General features: G+C 39.2%; 1 protein-coding gene across 9 annotated transcripts in view; it reads left to right on the top strand.

Moving 5' to 3' along the window:
• The window catches only part of Root (ciliary rootlet coiled-coil, rootletin), a 348,852-nt gene that overhangs the window by 232,422 nt on the left and 92,141 nt on the right, over nt 1-24,289 (top strand). For all 9 annotated transcript variants that reach the window (XM_072305010.1, XM_072305017.1, XM_072304988.1 and 6 more), the window contains 8 exons: nt 3,132-3,307; nt 15,994-16,114; nt 16,972-17,208; nt 18,607-18,743; nt 19,429-19,589; nt 19,989-20,119; nt 20,891-21,058; nt 23,566-23,760. In XM_072305010.1, the coding sequence (XP_072161111.1) occupies nt 3,132-3,307; nt 15,994-16,114; nt 16,972-17,208; nt 18,607-18,743; nt 19,429-19,589; nt 19,989-20,119; nt 20,891-21,058; nt 23,566-23,760 (1,326 nt within the window). The remainder of the gene's footprint in view (nt 1-3,131; nt 3,308-15,993; nt 16,115-16,971; nt 17,209-18,606; nt 18,744-19,428; nt 19,590-19,988; nt 20,120-20,890; nt 21,059-23,565; nt 23,761-24,289) is intronic.

Genomic DNA, 24,289 nt, shown 5'->3' with positions numbered 1-24,289 from the left:
CGCCTTACATCGCAATTGTGCCGACCGACCGGCCGCTCAGTAGGCCTCTCAAGCAACGCTATGGGAAAAAAGTGAATTTTTGGAAGTATCTGTAATTTTTGAACTCAGCGACCCTCAAGAATACGTAAAAATGTATTTTGCACGGTTTGGACATAAAATCTGATTCACTTACACCCAAATCCGGCTTTGGAACCATATTTTGGCGCGCGAAAATCGGTCGGCGCGCGTGGAGTGGAAACTTCAATCGCTCATAACTCCGGAACCGTTCGGTTCCCCAGCTTGTGTGACCACTCGTTGGATGCGGAAATAGACAAACAACAAAACTCGAGAAACTGGTTTTGGTTCAAATACAAAAATATGATCTTTCAGTTAAGACTGTTTAAAAGAAATTGTTCTTCCTTAAAAACTGAAAAAAGGCACATTAGTTAACTGAAATATGTAATTTTGAGGTTTTGACCTCTAGAATCTTAAAGTATGCAATTTTAGACGATTTTTCGTCTAAACCGGGCCTCAATATCTTTTTTCGTTCGGAAGATATCGAGGTTCACAGACTTTGACTTGTACCCCCCTTAGCGCCCCCCAAAATTTTTTGGCGGTCTGATGATTTGAGGAAAGAAGCGCTCCAGTATGAGTAATTGATAGACGAAGTTTGAATAAGTTGTAAAGGGGGGGGGGGCGAAAAAAGTCGTTTTTGCATACGGCTTATTCTAAAAAAATTTGATTTTACCCAATTTTAAAGAAAATATTAGCCCAACAGGAAAATGGGTAAGGAGTAAACTTATCCTTAAAGAAAGTACCATCATTGAAAAAAAAAGTGTTCAAAATCAGATCGATATGGCATCCAACGTACCGCGCTTTGAAAAAAAACCAAAATGACGGACTTCAATGGCCATCATCTTGCTCCAGTCGCGGGTCTCAGAGTGTTGCCCCTTCCGGAATTACTCCTGAAGGCACCACTAATGAGCCCTGAAAGCGGCACATCTTAATAAAAAAGTGCAGGGTTTTTTTGTGTAGGCAAATGATTAAAAGCAGAGTAACATGATGATACATTTTCATGGAAATGGAGAATCACACAGTGAAAAGATGAACGTGGAGGGTTTTTTGTTTATTTATTGGCGCGTATACGTAGTATACCTCCTTTGCAATCGTTTCGACCCCCCACTCGATACAATAACCGAGTCCCTTAGTTCCTTACCGGAAAGTGACTGCCGCGAACTTCTGAGATTTTCCAAAGTGTGTAAAAAAATTACTAATCCGTCAATAATTATGATTTCAAAGTTTTTTCTCATTCTGGGGCTTTCTAGTTTATGTACCTACAATGAATACCAAGAGTCTACGTTACTTGGTTTTTTTTTTAAAAAAAAAAAAAAAAACCTAAGAATGCTCCGCGCTAATTTAAAATATGCATGTATAAGCAGAAGCAAACGAACTGATTCGAGGATTGCTGAGCAGGCCAGCAAACGGCCGAATAGAAGAGAAGTTACAGTATTCGAAATCCGAAGAAATCAACGAAACTTCTCCGTACAAAAAATAAAATGAAGGGAACAAAAGAAATGTATAAATTACAATTAAATATAATTGACCTCAGAATTTGACAAGCAATTCAATTCTATGACAGAGAAAAAATTGGGAAAGAAATTACAAAAAATTCACCTCTTGCAAGGGACTTCCTTGTAAAAATTTTGACCTGAAGACAAACGTTGAATGGCAGCAGTACTCCATACAATACACGGTGTGCCTGAACGAACATTTTTTTTTTTCTTTTTCTGTTAAAATCGAAAATTCTTTATTCTTATTTTTTATTTACAGTGTCTCTTGAGTCGTTTAAGCCAAAAAAAAAAGCTCCGTCAAGGTTCTGGAAAGTAAAGGCGCTTTAAAAGTATTCTGGGGCTATAATAGCTAAATCACGGGTGTAGTAAATCCCGTTATATTATTAAAAAGAAATTGACTCCATAGTTTAATGCCTTAGTTTCTTGAATAAGATTATTTTAAGCACTCAAACAATTATACCTACCGCCAATTTTAGCCATGGGGTGATTTCCTGAGAGCCGATAATATCACGAATTTCTCATAGAACCTTTCAAAAATGGCTTGCTTTTTGGGCAGCCGATTCGGTCATCGAATCGGGATTTAAATGGAAGCTGATAATAACACAAAGCTCTGAGAAAAATTTTGAGATGAGCTTAGGAACGGATTGTAAATAACGAGGAGAGGCGGGCAAAGCGGCTAAAATCCGATCTAATTTTTGCCGTTATTCTGTTGAATGGATAATGCCGCGGACTGCTAACTGTGTTCACACATAGTTTCTGTTCAGCATATCGATACGTAAGTATTTTTACACGTAGAATCTAATTTTCACGTCAGGCGGAGTCGACACATTTCGATTTTTTCGATTTTATACGGAAAATTGATGGTTTTTCGGGATTGAAATTATTATATTGTTTCATGAAAAATAAATGCACCCAAAATGACTTTAGCATATTGATTTTTACATATTTACACTCACGAAATTGGTTGGTAAATCCAACGAGTGGGTGCATCGACCTGGTATATCAAGTTTCTGAAATTTTTTACGGCAAATCGGTAGACTTCGGGATGTAGATTGCTTACTTTCAATTCATGAATGAATAAAGCATGGACATGGTTGAACTTCTTTGCATGAAAATACGTTTAAAATGACAAAATCAAGACATACTTAATGCAATTGCATTTGTATCGAGTCAATTTCTTTTCAATAATATAACGGGATTTACAATACTGGTGATTTGGGTATTTTAGCCCCAAAATACCCTAAAATCGACTTTCTCTTTCAGGAATTTGACAGAATTTTTCCTTTCTTCGCTTAAATTATTACGCAGCACTTTTCTATAAGAATCTGATCCGATTTTGCTTGGGGCAGATCAAAAAACTTAAACTCGTTCGAATGGCTTTCTACATTCACAATACACGGTCTCGTCAAAGTGCGTCGTTGACCTCGCAGTGTTGGATCGTATGAATTCTCTTGTTGTGCTACTTGCCTATTTTGAAATCTCTGTAAATGAAAACTAAAGGGGTTGATATGTGCGAGTTAATGACGCGCCTTATCAACACATTGTGTTGGAGTTCACTGCTTGTTTTTTTTTTTATTTCAGGAGGAGCGGTGCTCTGAAAATGAAGTCAATGTTCGACTAGTGACAAAACTACAAGAAGAGGTTGGTGTTTTGCATGGTGCACTCAGAGACATCGCTCACACAGTCATTCAGGATGCTGAAAATGCCACAGAGGCATCCCATTTCCATTTGTCGCCTGGTCCTGCCATCCCTCCCCGGTTTGTAAAATTATGAAAGGGGACGGCAACCTTAAAATCAATGTTGGCGAAACCGACGAAGAAAAGTATGCAACGAACGATGCCGAAATCCGTTTGCGAATATCTGCATTCGTTGAGCCGATATCGCGAAAAAACAGCTGAGCACGTAACTTCATGAGCTCCGTCTCGCACTTCGCAGTTTGCACTCTGCATTCTGTCACCGGTGTCAAGTGGCCGACGCGTCTTCGCGACAAATTATAAGTTCGCCCCGATCTCGCTCGTTCCTGGCCGACTCTATTTTCTTTGCTTAGGTGAGACTACCCAGATAACATCGAACGTTTCAGCAACGTCGAAATCAACGTAGACCTTGAAACATTCTGGGAACGTTTACAATTTGTACGACGTAGTAATCAACATGGAAGAACAGGGGTGCTCCGAAGACGTCTCACTGGCGACGTAACAGGAACGTGGAAAGGAACGTTGCTCTGTAAACCTAACCTAAAAAGTGAAAATCACACTTTCGCCGTTTCGCTGTCTACGTTCCCGGGACGTAGAATTCAACGTAGTCCAAAACACATTGTACTAAAAAAGGCGGCACAGCCCCACAGGAGCGCCCGCTAGTTAGCGCTGCATTTCGCGGCGCAGATTACTCAAAAAGTCTACTGCGCATGCCCATGTCAGCACCAACAAAAGTTCCTGGAATCAGTCTGATCAGGAAAGGTTGCAACTGTTCAAGAGTGTTAGGGTGTGTCTTATTTTTGAGTTTTGCGAAAATCAAGTTGGTCAACCCCTAAAAAGTTTCTATGTAGTCTCTAAATGAACCCCCTAAAAGGAAAAAATTTTAAAAAAATTTTAACCCGTGCCTCAAAGGGCCTAAAGGGCCTAAACCCAAAATTCAAAAATTTTGGCAAGCGACACATCAATTCTGAAGGAAAATGGCAAGTTACGGCCCTTTTAGAGCAGAAATTTCGTCCGTTTTGCCGTATCTTGAAGCGTAAGGTCACAAACGGCCCAATGACGACGTGAGGCTATGGGCTGGCGGGGCGCGGGGCTGGCAGGGTTGCGCATCGCCGCTTTACACCGGCGTAGAGGAACGAACGGTGGGGTGGGAGGGGGATATCCGGTGGAAAAGCATCCACATTTTCTATCCATAATGAGAATGCATTATACTTTTTCAATATAGATGAGGAAATATGAGCCATACAAGGAAGTGATGAAAAGAGTGACAAATACATAATATAGTTTGTACGGTTAGGAGTGTAAGTGGGGAAAATTTGCCGTAACTACAGAACAGCCCTGAAAATCTCCGGGAAATAAAAGCTGCTATTGATGAGAGGTTTGCATGAGAGGTTTAATTAAGGACTAATTAAAAAGATAGGTGCGATGTTGTCGAATCGTAAGCCCTTTACGCGATCAAAAGCGATTAGTGTAAATTTAATTGGAAAAGTTTAAGAAAAATTTGATGAAAGAAAATTGCCCCAAATTCGGGAAGTGCTTAAAGTGTTTTTCTATTATGTGAAGTTTTCGCACATTTATGTCAATGGCAGTAATTCCAATATGGAATGAAAAATGTAGAATCCCTGTGATACATAGTGTCTATGTTTACCCTCCTTTTCATTAGTGCATTTAACGTGACATCAATTAGAAAGTTTTATTCGAGAGGTTCAATATGGCTTACCCACTTACATTTTCTGGTACTGACCCCCCCCCCCCCCCCGCCACAGTTACTTGCTATAATTAAAAATGTAATATTAGTTTCTCGAAAAAATATGATTTAACTTGGGGTTTGAACCCCACTCTTTATAACCGTGGGCAATGCCCTTGACCACTCGGCTACTGGGGAAGATTTGAGTAAATGAGGCTAATGTGTCATTTAGCCCCCTGGGTGAGGCCAGGCAATCAACATCAGCTGTAAGTTGGCGAAGCCAGATTGAACCGATTGAATAAAACTTTCTAATTGATGCCGCGTCAAATACACCAATGAAAAGGAGGGTAAACAAAGTCTTATTGATGTATCAAACCCTCAGTGATTTCATATGAAATGAAAAAACTTATTTTCTTCCGTTTGGCGGGACTCATAAGCGAGCGTGAATTTTTCCTGTCGAGAAACTCTCTCCTGGGCGCGAGCTTTCTTCTTGTCTGCTCTCCTCACCTCTGCTGCAAGGATAGTATCCTTCACTGTGGATATTATGCATTCTCATTCAGGTTTTCGCTGAAGAATTAAAAATGCTTTATCCTCTTCATTTTCCATGATATCTAGAGTATTGCATTAAGCAATGTCGAATAACACGTCGATTTTTGCCGTAAAATCAGTCTCCAAATTCTCTTGAACCAGCGATCGACGGCTAGCATTTTTTGATACGCGCCTCCACTCCTCATAAAAATGTAAACATTTTTAAAAACATGGACACTATGTATCACAGGGATTCTAACATTTTTCATTCCATATTGGAATTACAAGATCAGAGGTTTTCGACGCACCGCCATTGACATTAATGTGCGAAAACTTCACGTAATAGAAAAACACTTTAAGCACTTCCCGAATTTGGGGCAATTTTCTTTCATCAAATTTTTCTTAAACTTTTCCAATTAAATTTACACTAATCGCTTTTGATCGCGTAAAGGGCTTACGATTCGACAACATCGCACCTATCTTTTTAATTAGTCCTTAATTAAACCTCTCATGCAAACCTCTCATCAATAGCAGCTTTTATTTCCCGGAGATTTTCAGGGCTGTTCTGTAGTTACGGCAAATTTTCCCCACTTACACTCCTAACCGTACAAACTATATTATGTATTTGTCACTCTTTTCATCACTTCCTTGTATGGCTCATATTTCCTCATCTATATTGAAAAAGTATAATGCATTCTCATTATGGATAGAAAATGTGGATGCTTTTCCACCGGATATCCCCCTCCCACCCCACCGTTCGTTCCTCTACGCCGGTGTAAAGCGGCGATGCGCAACCCTGCCGCGCGCGACGCTCAGCGGCGGGCCGGCCGCGGCGCGCCCCGCCAGCCCATAGCCTCACGTCGTCATTGGGCCGTTTGTGACCTTACGCTTCAAGATACGGCAAAACGGACGAAATTTCTGCTCTAAAAGGGCCGTAACTTGCCATTTTCCTTCAGAATTGATGTGTCGCTTGCCAAAATTTTTGAATTTTGGGTTTAGGCCCTTTAGGCCCTTTGAGGCACGGGTTAAAATTTTTTTAAAATTTTTTCCTTTTAGGGGGTTCATTTAGAGACTACATAGAAACTTTTTAGGGGTTGACCAACTTGATTTTCGCAAAACTCAAAAATAAGACACACCCTAAAGAGTGTCCACCACTTTTATCTTGATATTGGCGTACCAAGTGATTTTCGCCTTAATATATTAAGGCGACCTCGCGGCGCCAGACAGCAAACGCGCCCGACTTCGAGTTGTGTGCGTGTGAACCGCAGTCGCACCAGGAGCGCATGACATCACCTTTCAGACTTACAATCTTTCATATCTCTGCCGATTTTGCGAATTTGTCATTCGGGACATAGCCATTTTGCTTCTTATACCTTCTCCACTCAGCATAGAACCGCAATACAATCTTATTATAATATTGCACATCTTACACATCAACATTGCAGCCATATTATATCTGTTACGCACAGATCGTGTAATTGCCCAGTTCATGAATTGGGCAGATTTTTGCTCATTTCATGAAATGGGCAATGTTGTTGCCCAAATTGTGAAATGGCACCAAAATTGCCCATTTCATGAATTGGGGCAGGAAAAAATCGCCCAATTCACGCATTGGGCAAATAATGAAAAAAACGCTCACACTCAATTTGTGTAATTGCCCAATTCGTGAACTGGGACATGAAAATATTGAAAGTAAGTATTGAAAAAAGTAGAAAGTAGGAAATGATATCATGCTAATGTAACTCACCTAATTGTTATTGGCGCAGGTCCTTTGCGGGTGGCAAGCGGAATTGCACTGCACTTTATTCTTGAAGCAACGGCACTGTAAGGTGCGACACATAGATTTTTTGCAGGAGCACCGCTGGTACCCCTGTCCACTTCCGACGGACATTTTCCGCACCAATTCCCGAACACTGAAACAATCTTGCGGCACATCCTCCACCTTCAGACCTTTATATTTCACAACTTCAAAAGCATTTCGCGCTAATCGTGTAGAAATAATTCCACATTTACTACCGATCTGGAACAAGCCATTCTCCTCCTTCATCACGATCCCAATAATATTGGCTGGATCGCCGCGACCTCGGTCAAATTCGGAGACGGGGACGGTAACGCAATCCCCAACTTTGACTCTGGCTAACTTCTTTTCCGCACGTGTCAGCATTTTCTGTGCCTGCGTTTTTAAACTTTCGCTCGCTTTTTGACGAAGCGTTACTGCAGGATGAGCCTTTGATGCCTCTGAGGTCGTTGGAATGTTAGGCTGAGACTCTGCTGTTGTTCTGTCACTGGGTTGAATGTCGCACGCCGACATTTGACCGAGGTTGCGGCGATCCAGCCAATATTATTGGGATCGTGATGAAGGAGGAGAATGGCTTGTTCCAGATCGGTAGTAAATGTGGAATTATTTCTACACGATTAGCGCGAAATGCTTTTGAAGTTGTGAAATATAAAGGTCTGAAGGTGGAGGATGTGCCGCAAGATTGTTTCAGTGTTCGGGAATTGGTGCGGAAAATGTCCGTCGGAAGTGGACAGGGGTACCAGCGGTGCTCCTGCAAAAAATCTACGTGTCGCACCTTACAGTGCCGTTGCTTCAAGAATAAAGTGCAGTGCAATTCCGTTTGCCACCCGCAAAGGACCTGCGCCAATAACAATTAGGTGAGTTACATTAGCTTGATATCATTTCCTACTTTCTACTTTTTTCAATACTTACTTTCAATATTTTCATGTCCCAGTTCACGAATTGGGCAATTACACAAATTGAGTGTGAGCGTTTTTTTCATTATTTGCCCAATGCGTGAATTGGGCGATTTTTTCCCGCCCCAATTCATGAAATGGGCAATTTTGGTGCCATTTCACAATTTGGGCAACAACATTGCCCATTTCATGAAATGAGCAAAAATCTGCCCAATTCATGAACTGGGCAATTACACGATCTGTGCGTAACAGAGGGTCTATCAAGCTTACATCAATGTTGATATTGTCAGTCTTATCCTGACAATACTGATTTAACATTCCATCCATATTAGTAACATTCCATCAACATATGTCAACAAATAACAACATATCTTTAAGATATCATCCTGAATGGGTCTCACTTCAATTTTTGATACTATCTCATTTTCGATTCTAGGGTTGCCGTCCCCTTTAACTGTTACTTCCATCCTGCCTAAAAGATTATTTTGATTACATTTTGCAATAAGGAACCACTATTTCTGGATCTTCCATAAAAGCACCTTTCTGTGTAGGGAAACCCATGGCATATGTGTTGTTTCTAAAATGAGCCAGAAATAGTGGTTCCTTATTGCAAAATGTGGTCTATTTGATATGAACTTTTTATCTGCCTGGAACCAAAGACCTTGAATCACGTAGACCGTGCATCCTGTGTTATGGAAGGCGAGACAACTTTTAAAAATTCGCATGCCGATGAGTGTTGGCACCGACCCTCATTGATGAGTTCTTGTGTCTCAATTGCGCACATCTGCGAATGCGCAGTAGCGGCTCCAGTGAATTTTTGTCAGATTGTGAGGCTGCTTTTATCGGTTAATAATTAGTTCGGAAAAATGAAACATTGCTATTCGGTTGTAAAATTATATGTTCTAAAACTTTTCTTTTTAGGAATTTTGTTTGAAAATGGACTCTAAGCGAGATATTAGTGAAAAACCGAGCGCGCGAATGAATTCTCCATTGCCTCTCTGCAGTCTCTTCGAGTGCTTGGGATGACACACGCTCTCTCCTCTTCCGGCCGCCCGCCCATCATGGGGCTCCAAGAGACTGAGGACTAAAGACTCCAAGAGACTAAACCGAGCTGGACGCACGGTCTACGTGATTCAATGTCTTTGCCTGGAACCCAGGCCTGGACCTCAAAGAAGCCTTGCATAAAAAGGGTCATGCACGTATCCGCCCGCTTTTGAGCCCTCGAACTTGGGGTCTGTGCACTGTGGGCCAGGGAGGCCCGTTTTACGCGAAAAATACCTTCTTTAAGAGTGTCCAGTACTGTATTGATGATGAGGAATTTGTTAAAATGCCTCTCTAAGGGATGAGGATTCATCAAAATTTCATAGAATAATCGCCCAGCAGCGATGTATTGGAGGGGGGAACTTGGGTACCTCTCACACTACACGGATAATATATAAAAGCGCGTCCTGAACTGCAACCGTGTAAGGCCTTATCACGGCTCAGCGGTTGCGCAGGATGAAAATGTGTTCACTAGGACTTCTTCTTCTAAGAAAGAGCTTTCATTTGATGTATACACTTTTTCCATTGCGTACTTTTCAATGTCCAAAAAGCTTGTTAGAAAATGTGCCTGATAAATCTTTAAAATTCCATCGGAAAAGCTTTCTGCAGTTTTTTCTTTAAGTTTCTTTAGAGTTTTCAGGCCAGATACTTTTTCTTTAAATCCTCAACATTCATTTGCACCACAGCTTTGCTGCGGGAAACTGCGAGAAACCCATTTTTGTAATTTTCTTAAAAAAAAAAGTCGACTCATCAATAAAATAGGTAGGATTAAGTTCATGTTTCACATATATGACCTTAGAATTCGTACAGTAAATACATTTTTCCCAGTGAATAGTAATAGTATTATTAAATTGAGTTGCTGCGCTTCTGAGGGTGCGCAATTTTAACATGGTTGCCACATTTTTTCGTATTTAATAAGTGCAAAAAAGGTTCTCAGATGAGACTACGTTATAAATCTGTCTGTCATTCTGTCTTTCATATTTTTCTTCTTTTCCGTAAGTGGAATTATTAATACTATACCATACGGATATTACATGTGACGCAGCAGGACAATATGCGCCTTTAAATGAAAACTGAAATTGTTTAGTTCATGCGAAAACAGTTTGAGGGTAAAAAAAATACCAACACTACTTTAGTTTTCAATGATATGGGTCATTCTACGCCTAGGTAGTCCGGGGGTTTTTTCCCCCCCTTCAAATGACCCAACGATATTTATTTTTGAACTCCTTAATACTCCTAGTTTTTGGAGACATGAGGTTTTACCTCCGTTCTGTTTTTTTTCTCGCAATTTCTACGTGTTTTGTAACCCCGTCACTTAACTTCATCCTACTGTAAAAAGAGTGACAGTTTGGTAGCAATGTTTTCTGGTGTTCCCGCCAAAACCGAGTTTCAGGTTATGTTTGCAGTTGTCCAGAAACTGATTCAATGTGCTCCTGCAAAGTTTCAATTAATTCAATTAATTCAATAAATTAATTCAATAATTCAATTAATTCAATTCAATTCAATTCAATTCAATTTAAAAGAGAGACTGTACATTATATGTAACTTTTAAAACTTAGTGTACTGACTGTCACACCCGTAACGCAAAACATGGGTTTTTTAACGTAATTATTTTATTTCATGTCATTTTGAGATGCCAATTTTTTCCATTCGTCTTCAAGTCAAGTACAGCTTCGGAGTAGTTTTTCCAAATTTTTATTTCAGCAATTGATGGGTAAAAATGCGTTACAGGTGTGACACGTTACAGGTGTGACCAATGAGAAGAGGCTTCAATTATGCAGATGTTGCCTCACTTCTCACCATTTTTTCTATGGTTATCACAAAAAATACACTCATATGCATAATCAGAGGTTATGTATACATCTGATAAGAGAGAGATAGCCAAAATTTTTGCCATATTTCAGTATTTAAAGTGAATACACCTTATCTCAAAAGGACTTCAAACAGAACTCGTTGAACTTTCTCCGATTTGATTGAAATATTTTCACTTTACTATAGGCTCATACCTACCTACCGCACCAGGGTTTTTTTTTTTTTTGGTTAATTTGGGTCATGCGAGGTCCAGGACCGCGGGGACGAATGGGGAATCGCCTCTAAGGAATCTGAATTTCTTGGTCCCAGAGTCCCCTCGACTCCCTTTGGAAGGTATAGGGGGCGGTGTCTGTACTTGAAGAGTCAAGGTTTGTGTCAGAATTGTGTAATTATTTAATTGGAATCAGAAAGTGCAGAGCTTTTCTACTTAAATCGACACCAAGAAGTCCAAGGTTGTCCCATCCGTGTCCTGAATACTGACTCCCTGGGGATTGGGGACGGAGCCCCTTTTCAAAAAATGAAAGTTCGCGAAATGGACGTGGAAACTCGGGAAAAAGGAGGTTTTCTTGGGTATTGGACTCCAAGGAGTCCGAATTTGAGGGGTCCCATTGTACCAAAAACCTTCTCTGATGAGGCTCAGGGGAGCCGGAGCCCCCCCCCCCCCACTGATTAAATTTACAAATTCAGGGTCCGCCTGAGCGACATCAGAGAAGACTATCTGGAAAACGGATCAAAATCCTCAATTTCGGATTCTTTGGGGGTCTGTTGCCCATAAAAACTTCTTTTTTCCGATTATCTAAGTCAATTTCGCGAACTTGCATTTTTTGAAATGATAATATACTTATTCTCTTACATATTTTCGGGGGTCAGTATTTTGGGCACGGATGGGCCGATTTTGGATTTCTTGGTGTTGATTTAGGTTGGAAATTTCTGCGCTCCCTGGTTCCAATTAAATAACTTCAAATGTTGACTTAAACCTTGACTTTTGAAGTACGTGCCCCCCAAGGGGAGCCGGAGGGAGTCTGGGACCGGGAAGTTCTGATTCCTTAGGGTCGATTCCCTATTCAATTCTGCGGTCCTGGACTTCGTGCGACCTGGGTTACCCGAAGAAAAGCCTTGGGACGGTAGGTCTGGGCCACCCTGTAGAAAAATGTAGTTTTGGCATGTTCTACATTAAAATGCGTCAAATTTCTGATTGACGTACTGCTTAGGATTACATACAATAAGAGTATTAGAAGAAAAGTAATTGTTTCTACTTTTAAACTGTCTCAGAAATGATGGACCTCAGAGAGGCAATTTGTCACACCCCTAACGCAAACTTTCCCATTTTTCAAGGAAAGAAAAAAGATAATTGAAAACAGGTCATCTGCAGTTGAAGCAAAAACCCTTGGCTTCATTATATAATTTAATAAGATTTGTACATTCATAAAATTCGCTGAGTTTCCACTTTACACTCACTGAGGCAAAACTCACTTCCGAAATCGGTCACACCCGTAACGCAGCCTTTTAATTTTTTTCTGAGGGATGGAAAAAAGTAAAAATAATTTCTGATAAACTGTAATGATCTATAAAAAAAGTTCTTTCTGCTACTTCAGATACATACATATAAGTCGCTTTACAGCACTCCCTCGCGCTCGACGACTCCTAACCTCCACTGCTCTCTTTCAAACCACAAATCTTGGGGCATTGAGCACCTTGACATTTCCGCCTCAATCCCCTCCCTCCAACCTTTCATTGGGCGCCCTCTGCGTCTTCTCCCAGGCGGAACCCAATCAAGGACCTTCTTCGGCAACGTGTCTTCTGCCATTCTCTGGACTTGACCATTCTAAATGAGTTGTTTTGTCATAATGTCATGCACGATGGTCTGCTTGGCATCCATGATCTCCCGTACCGTCTCATTCCTGACGCGATCCTTTCTGGAAACACCAGCGGATCTACGCCAGGAGTCCATCTCTGTTGCCTCTAAAACCTCCCGGGTCCGCTGTTTCATCGGCCATACTTCACACCCGTAAGTTACTATGCTCTTGACAATCGCGTCGTAGATCCTTCTTTTGTTCTCTTTGGAGATCCTTTGGTCCCAAAGGACTCCATTTAACATAGCGATTGCCCTCCTACCCTGCATATTCCTCTTCTTGATGGCCTGGTCCAATCTTCCATCCTGGGTTAGAAACACTCCTAAATATTTGTAAATATCGCAGCTTCCAATTTGCTGCCCATCTTCTAATTCTATACTTTGCTGATTCCCGCCAATGGTCAACTTCGCGGTTTTGCTGACATTCATCTCGAGGCCCCATTTCCGATACTTAGCCTCCAACTTTCGAGTCATGTACTCAGCATCATCCTGATCTTGGGCGATAATTACTTGGTCATCAGCAAAGCATAACGTGTAAAGAGTTTCTTCATCATTCAGAGGGACACCCATTCCGGAACATTTTTTCTTCCATTCACGCAGTACATGTTCCAAGTATATTTTAAACAAGGTGGGGGAGAGGCAACACCCTTGCTTTATAGCCCCTTTGTTACATAAAAACCCTTCAACAAGGCGCCTTGGCATTTAATTCTTGCGAAAGTCCCTTGATAAAAAAGCTTAATTGCATTAATTAGTCCTTGGTGTAAAATCAGATTTTTCCAAGGCCCCCCACAGTTTCACTAAAGGCACGCTATCATACGCTTTTTGCAAATCCACGAACACCAAAGTGCAATTCTTGACCAACCGCCATCTTCTTCTCAATAATCGGGGTGATGCAGAATTGATGGTCGACGGTTGATCTGCCAGCCCTGAAACCCGCTTGCTCCTCTGCCTCATGATGAATCCATTCTTCTTCGATTTTAGCTTTCAATATCTTACCATAAATTTTACTGATCGTCAATCCGTCGATATCCCTCGGACATTCCAAAATTCAGTGTCCTTTTCCTTAGTTTGAGTCGAAGAGTCCGCTTTTTCCATGGTTACCGAGGCTGTTTGGTTAGGTTTTTTGACATTGTATATTTTTTCCGAGGATCGGGGAGTCAGCCCGATGCCCCAACCCCCAACCTGGAGGGCCAGTGTTCGATTTCGGAGTTGCCTCTCCTAGACAGGTTGCTTTCACCACAGCTAAAGAGCCATGTCTTCCCACCCCCTTTGAGGCAGGGGCTACCAGCTGGAGTCCGCAGGATTGCTAAACCTGTAACAGTACAGTCCCCCATACGGTATATACGGTCATCTAGGTCACTTTCAAGTTCTCAATTTTGTTTTTGAAAGTTTCTCCAGCGTTAAAATAGTTTCTAATCCCAGTGCAATTGTTCGAAAAGAGGAATCGTCACTGGACGAGCTAAAATCCTCATAACATACTTTTCTTGTACTTTTTGAACAAATCTGATATCAAATTCGAGTTCAGCGACCCAAAAAACCCCCGAAAAACCAAAACTGAATGATTTTCGTCCGGATTTAGCCGAGATATCAATTATTCTCGTGCAACCGGCACCTCTGGTCCACAGTGCATCAGTTTGAACTGAACTTCCTTGAATAAAAGTAGATACATTTTTGGTGAGGGATCATGAACCTCCCCCCCTCCTGCCCTGAGGGGTGGGGGGCTGGGGGAATTTTAGAATTTTGAATGGGAACCCCTTGACACCGTGTTAGAAAGAATATAAAAAAGACAATTTCTCGCGTTGATGGCAGGTTGCCATCCATCACCGATTTTAATAAGTTGCCCGGTTCAATATCATATGGTGGAAAATTGATATCTTGGTTGCTGACCGGCCGATTTGAATGAAATCTGGCGTATATTTTCACGAACGCAACGAATTTGACACTAGTATGCAAAAATAGTTCGCTGTTTTTAAGATGACAGCCTTCACCAAAAATATACCTCCTTTTTTTCTAGGAAGTTCGGTCCAAACTGTAAGTCAATATCTGTAACCGTTCTCCAGTTGACCGATGACACACCCTACTTATACAGAGCCTCCCGTCCCCCTTGGAAAAGCCAGGTGAAGGTTAGTAAAAGATAAAGAGGAATACACTAGAAATAACTGAAATACCTAACCCAAGTAGCATTTTCAACATCTGAGCAATTATCCTCGATCTTTTTGCGATAAAATCTCGATTTTATCGCTTGGCAATTTAAAGCGATATTATCGCAACAAAAATCGCGACATATGGCAATTTAATCTCAATTTTATCGACGAAAATTGACCGCGATTTTATTACGCATAGCGATACGCATAGCGATACGCATAGCGATACGCATAGCGATACGCATAGCGATACGCATAGCGATACGCATAGCGATTTAATCGCCTTAAATCGCAATTTTTTATTCGATGATATTGCGATAAATTGCCACCGATAAAATCGCGATAGTCAACCGATAAAATCGCGATAGTCAACCGATAAAATCGCTATTTATAGCGATCATTGCTACTTGGGAATCACCGCAAACCGGGCTTTGATAGGTATCTAGGTAAATACGATAGCATGTCACAGTCGGAATTTGGAACTCGATATTAAAGTAGATAGAATTAGACCTGCAGGAATGAGTGAAAATCGGGGACTTCACCCCTCCATACCTCAAAAACGGTTCGTACACTCTATCTGAAATTTTAGTATTTGTGCTGTACGCACAGTATTGTGCTATATGTGCAGTATTATAATATTGTAAAATTTAGTAATGGTTGAAGTGCATATCTTGGTTTCTTACACTTTGTTTTTACCAGTAAAGCAGAAGAAACGATCAATGCAAACAAGTGCATCACTGATGGATGACAGCAAAGTGGAAGAAACCATTGTATGCACCTCTGCGGTGGATAATGTCATCCATCGTATTTTTCGAATGACAATATTTCCATTATTATTGAATGTAAAAACTTGGTGTTCAGACAGATTTTAATATTTTTTCCTACCCAATCATTTGCGACCACGAAAATGCGAATCTGTAATCAATGCAACTAACCGATTAGCAATATAGTCTAAAACAAGTTTTTGTTTATTTTGTGTTCATTCTTTTAGGTCGCCTAAGAGGGGAGTGGGAGCCGTACGAACGCCAAATTCGCCTGCTTTTGCTGAAAGCACAATTTCTGCTGTGCAAGCACTTCTCCACAAATACCAGCTTCAACTTCACGAACTTAAAGTAAATTTAACTTTCTCTCAATTTGTGTCTATGATATTTTACTTATCTTTACTTGTCCCACTGTTTGAATAGAATCAGTCGTATCCGAGATCAGAAAAAAATTGCTGAATGGTAGATCTTACGAGATATATTTTCTTATTCTTAGCTAACTCAGGCATTCCACAGGAGATAGTTGTCCGCTTTTTCAGTTAGAGCCATATCTGCCTTTAGTCCCTACCATGCAACTATTCTCTGGCAATCATTGTTTGAGACCATTAAATTCAGGAATTGAACCTGAGATCTCCTGATCATGGAAAGAGTGCTATAACCCCTACACCACTAGAGGCTGACAATCTTGTCAACATCAAAACTTTTTCTTCTATAAATTAATAGGGTCCATGGAAAACTCAACTTTCTGTAAATCCACCTACTCATAGGAAACAGTAAAAAAATTCCAGAGCCTGCAGAACCTCTAATGTCGGCTCAAGAAATCTTTTCCGACTTTTATAGTTGGCCTATTCAAACAATTTTTAAAAATAAGGTGTAGTATTGAGTGTTTTTTCTCAATTTTTTCTGCGAAACAAGAAAGCTTTTCTTTAATTCCAATAGAATACCTTAAGTACATCATTCTTTAGGCCAAAAACTTTTCTCCCATCACGAAAACCATTGATCAGGCGCATACATTTTTCCTTCAGTCCCGTCAGAAAATTCGGAATATTAGATGCCTCAATCATCATTATCTTAACAAGAATGCATGACAAATGCTGAGTTGGAATCAAGGCTTACAGCCCACCTTGAAGGCAACTAAATTTTAGGAATCTCTACTTCGGTGTTTGACTATGTTAACAATATTCATAGCAAGCTTAAATAATTTCCAGGTGAAATTGGATAGTCAACAAGAACAGTTATCGTCAACCAAACGAGCCGCAGAAAGCAGTGAAGAAGCAACTCAGCAATTGAAGAACCGGATTTCTGAACTTACAACAAGACTTGATCAAGCTCGGGCTAATAATGCCCAATTGAACCATGAGAAAGAGATGCTATGCAAATCACTTGATTCCGCCCGGACGGAGAAAACCGCCCTGGATAAGAATAGGATGGAATTAAATGCAATGGTAGCTTTCTTTCGCTTTGTTACATATTCACAGTTTTTAAGGAACCTTTGATGAATTTCAACTTTGCCAGTCAATATAAGCATCATAATATCCCAAATTACAGTAAAGTCATTAGGTATACGCGCAAGTTGCATATTAATGGTGAAACTACAGAAGAGTGTATCTTGATTGTGATGTCATAGACTTGCATGAATTTTTTTTCTCACTCAAGAATACTCTCGGAAAATTTCATACAAGAGTGCCTTGTACAACTTGCTTATAAAAGTGAAGCAGGAGCAAAAAGCAAACATTGTAATCAAGGTATATATTTTCTTGCTTTTACTGTCATATAATTAGTGCTAATTTAAAACTGAAAATTTCAATATGCGAAAGTATTTGGACTGAGTCAAATAGAAGCGCTTGAAATAGCATTTTAGGGAAAAATGAGTTGGGACTACATGGTTTTAAAAATCGGTTTGTTTCCTGTCAAAACTTCATAGTTGAGAACAGATATTGTGAATGGAAAAATAGTTGTTAAATTTCGTCATTAATATTGAGTCTCACTGACGCTTCAAACCTCTCTTCCTTGGTGCGACCTGGTGTATATTCTTGTTAAACTCGGTCCATCTGAGGGACACATACAAATAATCTCTTAATTTCTCTTCTAAATTGATCCAAGACTTTCTCATTCAAAATTAAAGTATGATGTCTAGTGTGAAGATTTTACAAATACTCCCTAATTTTTAGAAAAAAGAAACAAGATCTTCTCCTAGTGACAATCCATTATGATGTGTAAAATGTCGATTAATGTTTTTACAAGTTTTTTTGTATTATTATTATTGTTATTATTACTCTGTTAACGTCCACAGCCCGAGGCCGGCTCTCCCGACTTCTCCTGCCGTTTCAAAGGAGAGTAAAACTTGAGTCTCCCTACAACCAACTCATTAAAAAACTAACAATTTAAAAAATTGTTCGAAAGCTAAAAATTCAGAAATCTCAACAATTCTAAAATGAATTTATTAAAATGTAAAAAGTCAAACGTTAAATATCTTTGGTTTAAAATGGCTGCAAGATCTATAGTCATTCTAGTGGTGGAAGTCATTACTAACGACTCCGCGGACAATTCTGCAGCTTCCTAACAATGCTGCCTTTTGCAGTTGTTGATACAGCTCCTTCCTAGGACTGAGCTTTTGCAGGTTATTGAACAGCTTTTTAGGAACTGATCCTGCGGCTCCAATAACAATAGGCACAATTATTACCTTATTCAACTTCCACAGACATTTAATCTCATCAGCCAGTGGCATGTATTTATTTATCTTCTCTGCATAGGCAGCTTGGATGTTAACTACCAAAGGTACTATAAAGGTACTTATAATTACTATCTTATTACTTATTATTATTATCATCATCATTTTCTAGTTAGAAGCATTGAATGCTGACTACGAGAAAGTACAAAAAGCAAATTCTAGGCTCCAAAAAGTAACTGATAGTTTAGAGGATGAAAAAAATTATCTACAAACTGAAGTGGATCGTCTAACAAAAGAATTGGCTCACAGGTTTGTTAACTATGATAAACACTCTCAATCAAACCCCTATTCATTTGCAGAAGACTAGTTTGAAAATTCCTTTCCTTGGATCATTATGTAAGACTTATTGTATTATTATACTCTCTGATTGCATAAGTAACTATATCCCCATTTTATTTCCTCTTCCTTTCATTTTTTCCTTACAGAATCTGTGTCCATTCACAATTATTATTTTAGAATAGCTTTCCCTAGAATACATTTGATGCTTTAAACGGAACGAATTTGTTTTAATGACGTTTCCGGCTAAATCATAGGTTTTCTCAGGAAGGCAGCTTGTTGTTCCTCCCAGACTCTACAGTTGCCTGATAAGTTACTTTTTCAGAACTTTTCCCAGTTCAAATTCATGTAAAATATTCACATTTATCTCACAATCTGACAACCCATCCAGACTTGAATAAAAGGTGGAATGTAGTGGAATCCTTCAAAGTTTATATCAATCATAAATATTGTCTGAGATAGGTATATTGATTAAGGGATCAAGAATCAAGGGATCAAGTGTTTTCAACTTTGTGTAATTTACATAAAAATCAATAAAAAAAAATAAGATTTTTCATATTTCTATTTGATCAAAATCTGTGATGAAAAGATGGAGAAAAAATTAGAATACAGTACTATTTCGATTTAAAGAAAAGTGATATCTCTTTTATATTTTCAGAGAATTGAGTTTAAGACAAGAAGAAGAAAGGGGAAGTCAGGCGCGAGAAGAACTCATAATGGCTCGAGAGGAACTTAGTAAATTACAGTTGTCTTCTGAATTATTAGAACAACATAAAGCAGAAGCAGAAACATTATTTGCACAAGCAGAAAAAAGCAAAGGTTCGTTTTTTTTTTTTTTTGGTGATAGCTTCTATCTAGTTTCCCTGTGACTTCAGGAAGAGAAAGGTTTGGAAACAATTTTAAATCAGCAGCCTGTTAAAACTAGAGATCTCTTTCCATTAATATAACTTACCATTAAAAACCTCTAGTTATAGAGAAGCAGTAGAAGCGTATAGTCTAGTATGGATGCTTTAGACTGATTTTAAGATTTTCAGAAGTATATGCAAAAGCAACTTAAAAGCAAGATTGCAGTTTTTTCAGTGATCTTAATTCTTACACTGTATGCGGAAATAGCAGCAACCAGATGTAGGTACCCAGATCTATAAATTGTTGGTTACTATTTTAGTCTTTGATAAATTCTGAGTGCTTTTTTACTACAACCATTCCTCTTCCCTACAGGTGAAGTAGAATTAGAACTGGAGCGAGTTTTGTTAGAACGAACTGATGTCCACGAATCCTACTCAAAACTAGAACTTGTAATCACGACTCTTGAAAACGATAAACAGAGGCTGATTGAGAAAATCAAAATGGTAAGCACCAAATTACCTCAAACTTTGCTTCAGAGTTTCCAGTTATTAGCCTGTTAAACAATTCATTATCATGAGTGACAGCCGCCACCTCTGTAAAACATCTTTTAGAGGAAACGCGGTAGTTCATTAATTTACCTCACTTGGATTACATTTAGCAATAAGAAACCACTATTTTTGGCTCAGTTTAGCAACAACAAATATGCCATTGATTTCCCTATGCAAATATGTGCTTTTATGGAAGAACCAGAGATAGTGGCTCCTTATTTGAAAATGTAATCTACTTGATCTGCTAAAGATAGAAATGGCACACAATTGGATTATATTTTGCAATAAGGAACCTTTATCTCTGGCTCCTCCGTAAAAGCACATATGTGCATAGGAAAACCAGTGGCATGTATGTTGTTTCTAAAATGGGCCAGAAATAGTGATTCTTTATTGCAAAATGTAATCCAATTTATTATTGTCTAGGTATTCATCTTCTGTTGAAAATCTGATTTTTTAAACACACAATGTTTGGTATTTCCCCAGACCTTTTTGCAAAGCCACAGCTGTGCAGATTAATTAAACTACATCAGGTTTAAAGTTTCATTTAAATTGCAATTGCTTCTACGCAATTTGCCCCAAGTAATTAAAAAAAAGACATTGACAGTTTTAACTGTCCAAATCCTCTTTTACATCCCGTCTCCTTTTCATCAGCACACTTATTTGATTGAAAAATGTATTTTGTAATTTCTTGTAATCCTGCATTATTTTTTAACTCGTGTTTCCCAGTTAGAGGAAGATAATGGAGCATTACAGTCTCAATTGTCTGATTCCAACAATGATCTTAGCTCCTTGCGTAAAGAACTTCTGTCTGCAGAGCAAACAAAATTAGACTTGGAGTCCGAAAAAACATCTCTCCACGAAAAATGCAAGTTTTTGGAAATAGAAAAAGACAAAGTAAGTTGAAATAATGCTGAACTCGGATTTAATTCAGAACTCTGTTTGGATTAATTATCTTCGTAAGTTTGAAAGGAGTAGAACAGATAAACTCAAACAACAAGTGGATGATAATGCTCAAACAACTGTTATTCTTTTTGCCATTTTAAATCACTGATTCCACAACATTCATCAGGAGCCGTTTTCATTTGTTCATTAAGGAAAATCAACCTTAAAACAATACTAAAAACAAAAATCGATTTTAAATACAAATATTTTACCAGGGGTGTATTTTTTTTATTTGAACATGGTTTAATTTCATTTTTTTTAAATACGGAACTTACATGCATTTAAATCTGTTTATATTATTGCAAAGTGCTCTTCCTCTCTTCAGAATTTGGTTCTCTTTAAAACAGACTATTGTTACCTATTTATGTCCCAGCAGTCCGTAATAGGAAAAAATTATAGGGGGTGAGTAATAACTAGCTGCGCTATAAGAAGCATCACAAGGAAGAATCCACAACAGGCCTACAAATGACCTTGAAAAGCTAGACCGACGGCGATACTCTCTGTAATCTTTTCAGATTTTCCGCCAAATATTCGCGAGATGCACGAAAAATAAAACTTTTCTAATTGCAATCAACGCTTCCATAGATATCTTTTGTAAAATGTACTGACAGTATAAGCAACTTCACTTCTCAGATTCATTTTGCTGGGTTAACCAACCTGAGTCGAGCAAAGATTATAAAGATCAGTCCGCCTCTGAGAATGGTTAACTGAGATTCATAACAAACAATAATGACATGGTTAACCAAGATTGTTCAAGGTCATTGAAACAACTGTTCTATTAAAAAGATTGCCATGGCTCTTCTCATAGTGAAGCTATTTGTTTTTCTATGATAAGGTGTACCTCTGCAACTTCATCAGGGTATGTCAAAGTCTTTTTCGGAAGAATTCATTTAAGTGCACTGGAAAAAAATAAAAAATAAACTTTTTTGCCATTCTTGAGCGATTTAGTTTTTCTGATCACTGTCACTGTAGCATGACTCTATTCACATCGTGAGGATAACGTAGACAAAATTTCTTTTTCGAGTTTTTATTGCTTAAAATAATGATTGAATCACAAATATGAAATATGTGATCTCGCATGTAAGTATGACTTTTGAGAAATGATTCTGCATTCAATAATCGAGACTAATTTTCAATGTTTCTAATTCAATTAGAACATTCCATGAAATTCTTGTATGAGCAATGCTCTAGGATAAAACGTAATCCTTATACTAGAGCACAGTGTGTCCCATAGCACCCTTACCAGGCCTTTTTCTCAGTTGATTTATGTCGAACGAAGTCGGGAAGCACGGGGTTGAACAGGGAATTGACCCCAAGGAATCTGAATTTCGTGGTCTCGAAACCTCCTTCCCCCCAGCCTCCCTTGGGAAGTAAAGGGGGGGGGGGGGTCAGGATCCTAAAAGTCGGGTTTTTCGATCGAATTTCGATTCAATTTCATGAGAATTGAAATTCCCGAAAAATTTTCACGTGAAATCGACCCCTTCCAATCCAAAATTGGACCACTTTACGCCCAAAAATGATCCCTTAAAGAGGGGGACAGTGGCCCCCTCCATAATTTCCGTTTTTTCAAAAATTGACGCAGATTATCCGGAAACTGATGGGTTCCCAGGTAATCGACCCCAAGGAATCCGATTTTTATGGTCACGAAGTCCCCCTAGCCTCCTTGAGGGGGGGAGGAGGGGGGTAAAATGAGGGGCACAATATTCCCCGACTTTTGAAATTTTGCCTTCTCCATTTACTCCCCCCCCCCCTTAAGGAGGCTAGGGGGACTTCGGGACCATTAAAAGCGGATTTCTTGGGCTTGATTACCTAGGAAACCATCTTTTTCCGGAGAATCCGACCAAAATTTTCCAAAATCGGACCAATTTACGCCCAAAAATGACTCCTTAAAGAGGGGGACAGCGGCCCCCTCCATAATTTCCCTTTGCTCCAAAATTGACTCAGATTCTCTGGAAAAAGATGGTCTCTCAGGTAATCGACCAGTTAATCTGCGTCAATTTTTGAACAAAGGGAAATTATGGAGGGGGCCGCTGTCTCCCTCTTTAAGGGATCATTTTTGGGCGTAAAGTGGTCTAATTTTGGATTTGTAGGGGTCAATTTCACGTGAAATTTTTCGGAAATTTCAATTCTCATGAAATTGAATCGAAATTCGATCGAAAAACCCGACTTTTAGAATCGTGACCCCCCCCCCCTTTACTTCCCAAGGGAGGCTGGAGGGGATGTTTCGAGACCACGAAATTCAGATTCCTTGGGGTCAATTCCCTGTTCAACCCCGCGCTTCCCGACTTCATTCGACATAAATCAACTGAGAAGAAGGCCTGGTACGGGTGCTCTAGGAAACCCTGTATTGCTCATCCGACTTACGTTTTGTCGGTTTCAATTTTCTGTCAATGATATAACTGATTATGCCCGCGCTCATTTGATGAAACTACACAATAAATACCTTCTTTTTCATCCAGGTTGAACTTGAACTCAATGGAGTGATCAGGGAGAGAAGTGATCTCAGCAATCAGCTATCATTGCTTCAAAGAAAAAAAGAAGCCTTGAATGAAGAAGTAGGTAGAATTCGACAACGCCTGGAACAATCGAATGAAACTAACGCAAGAATAAACAGGAACTTAGAAGATCTAATTAAGGACTGTGAAGAGAAGCAGGTAAGGAAATTTTGCAATTTTACAATGATGCTAAAAAGATACCAAACCATATGATACTAAGTATCATCATCAGTAGTCATTTTCAAGATCATTTCAGTATCTCAATATTGAATTCTGAATCCTGTTTGAAGGAAACTATTTTCATCAAATCACCCTTAAGAGAGGTCATTGGTACGAGAAAAAAAAAAATTAAATGATAGTTGCAAAATATGAAAATTTATCCCCCTTAGATAGATTTTTTTGTTGTTGAAAGTATTTTGACTTCAGCATTACCTTGGACGATTCTTAATAAAGTTCAATCCAATTTTCTTTTTTAGAGGGGGGACAGGTTGTTGCCTCAATTTGTTTTTTTTTTAATGCAGAGATTGATTCTAACCTTTATGTTAATAAGTTGTGTGACTTCTGACGGCACGCTACTTAGTGTTATACTATTAATAAGTGGGATGTGAGTAATAAACCTAAAAAAACCAATAATGAAGGGAGATATGTTGGTCTCACCTACTTCAGCAGATTTAGTGATAGGATGGGC

The sequence above is a fragment of the Bemisia tabaci genome, chromosome 1 (assembly GCF_918797505.1).
Source record: "Bemisia tabaci chromosome 1, PGI_BMITA_v3".
Lineage (NCBI taxonomy): Eukaryota > Metazoa > Arthropoda > Insecta > Hemiptera > Aleyrodidae > Bemisia > Bemisia tabaci.
This window is presented reverse-complemented; position numbering and strand designations above follow the sequence as displayed.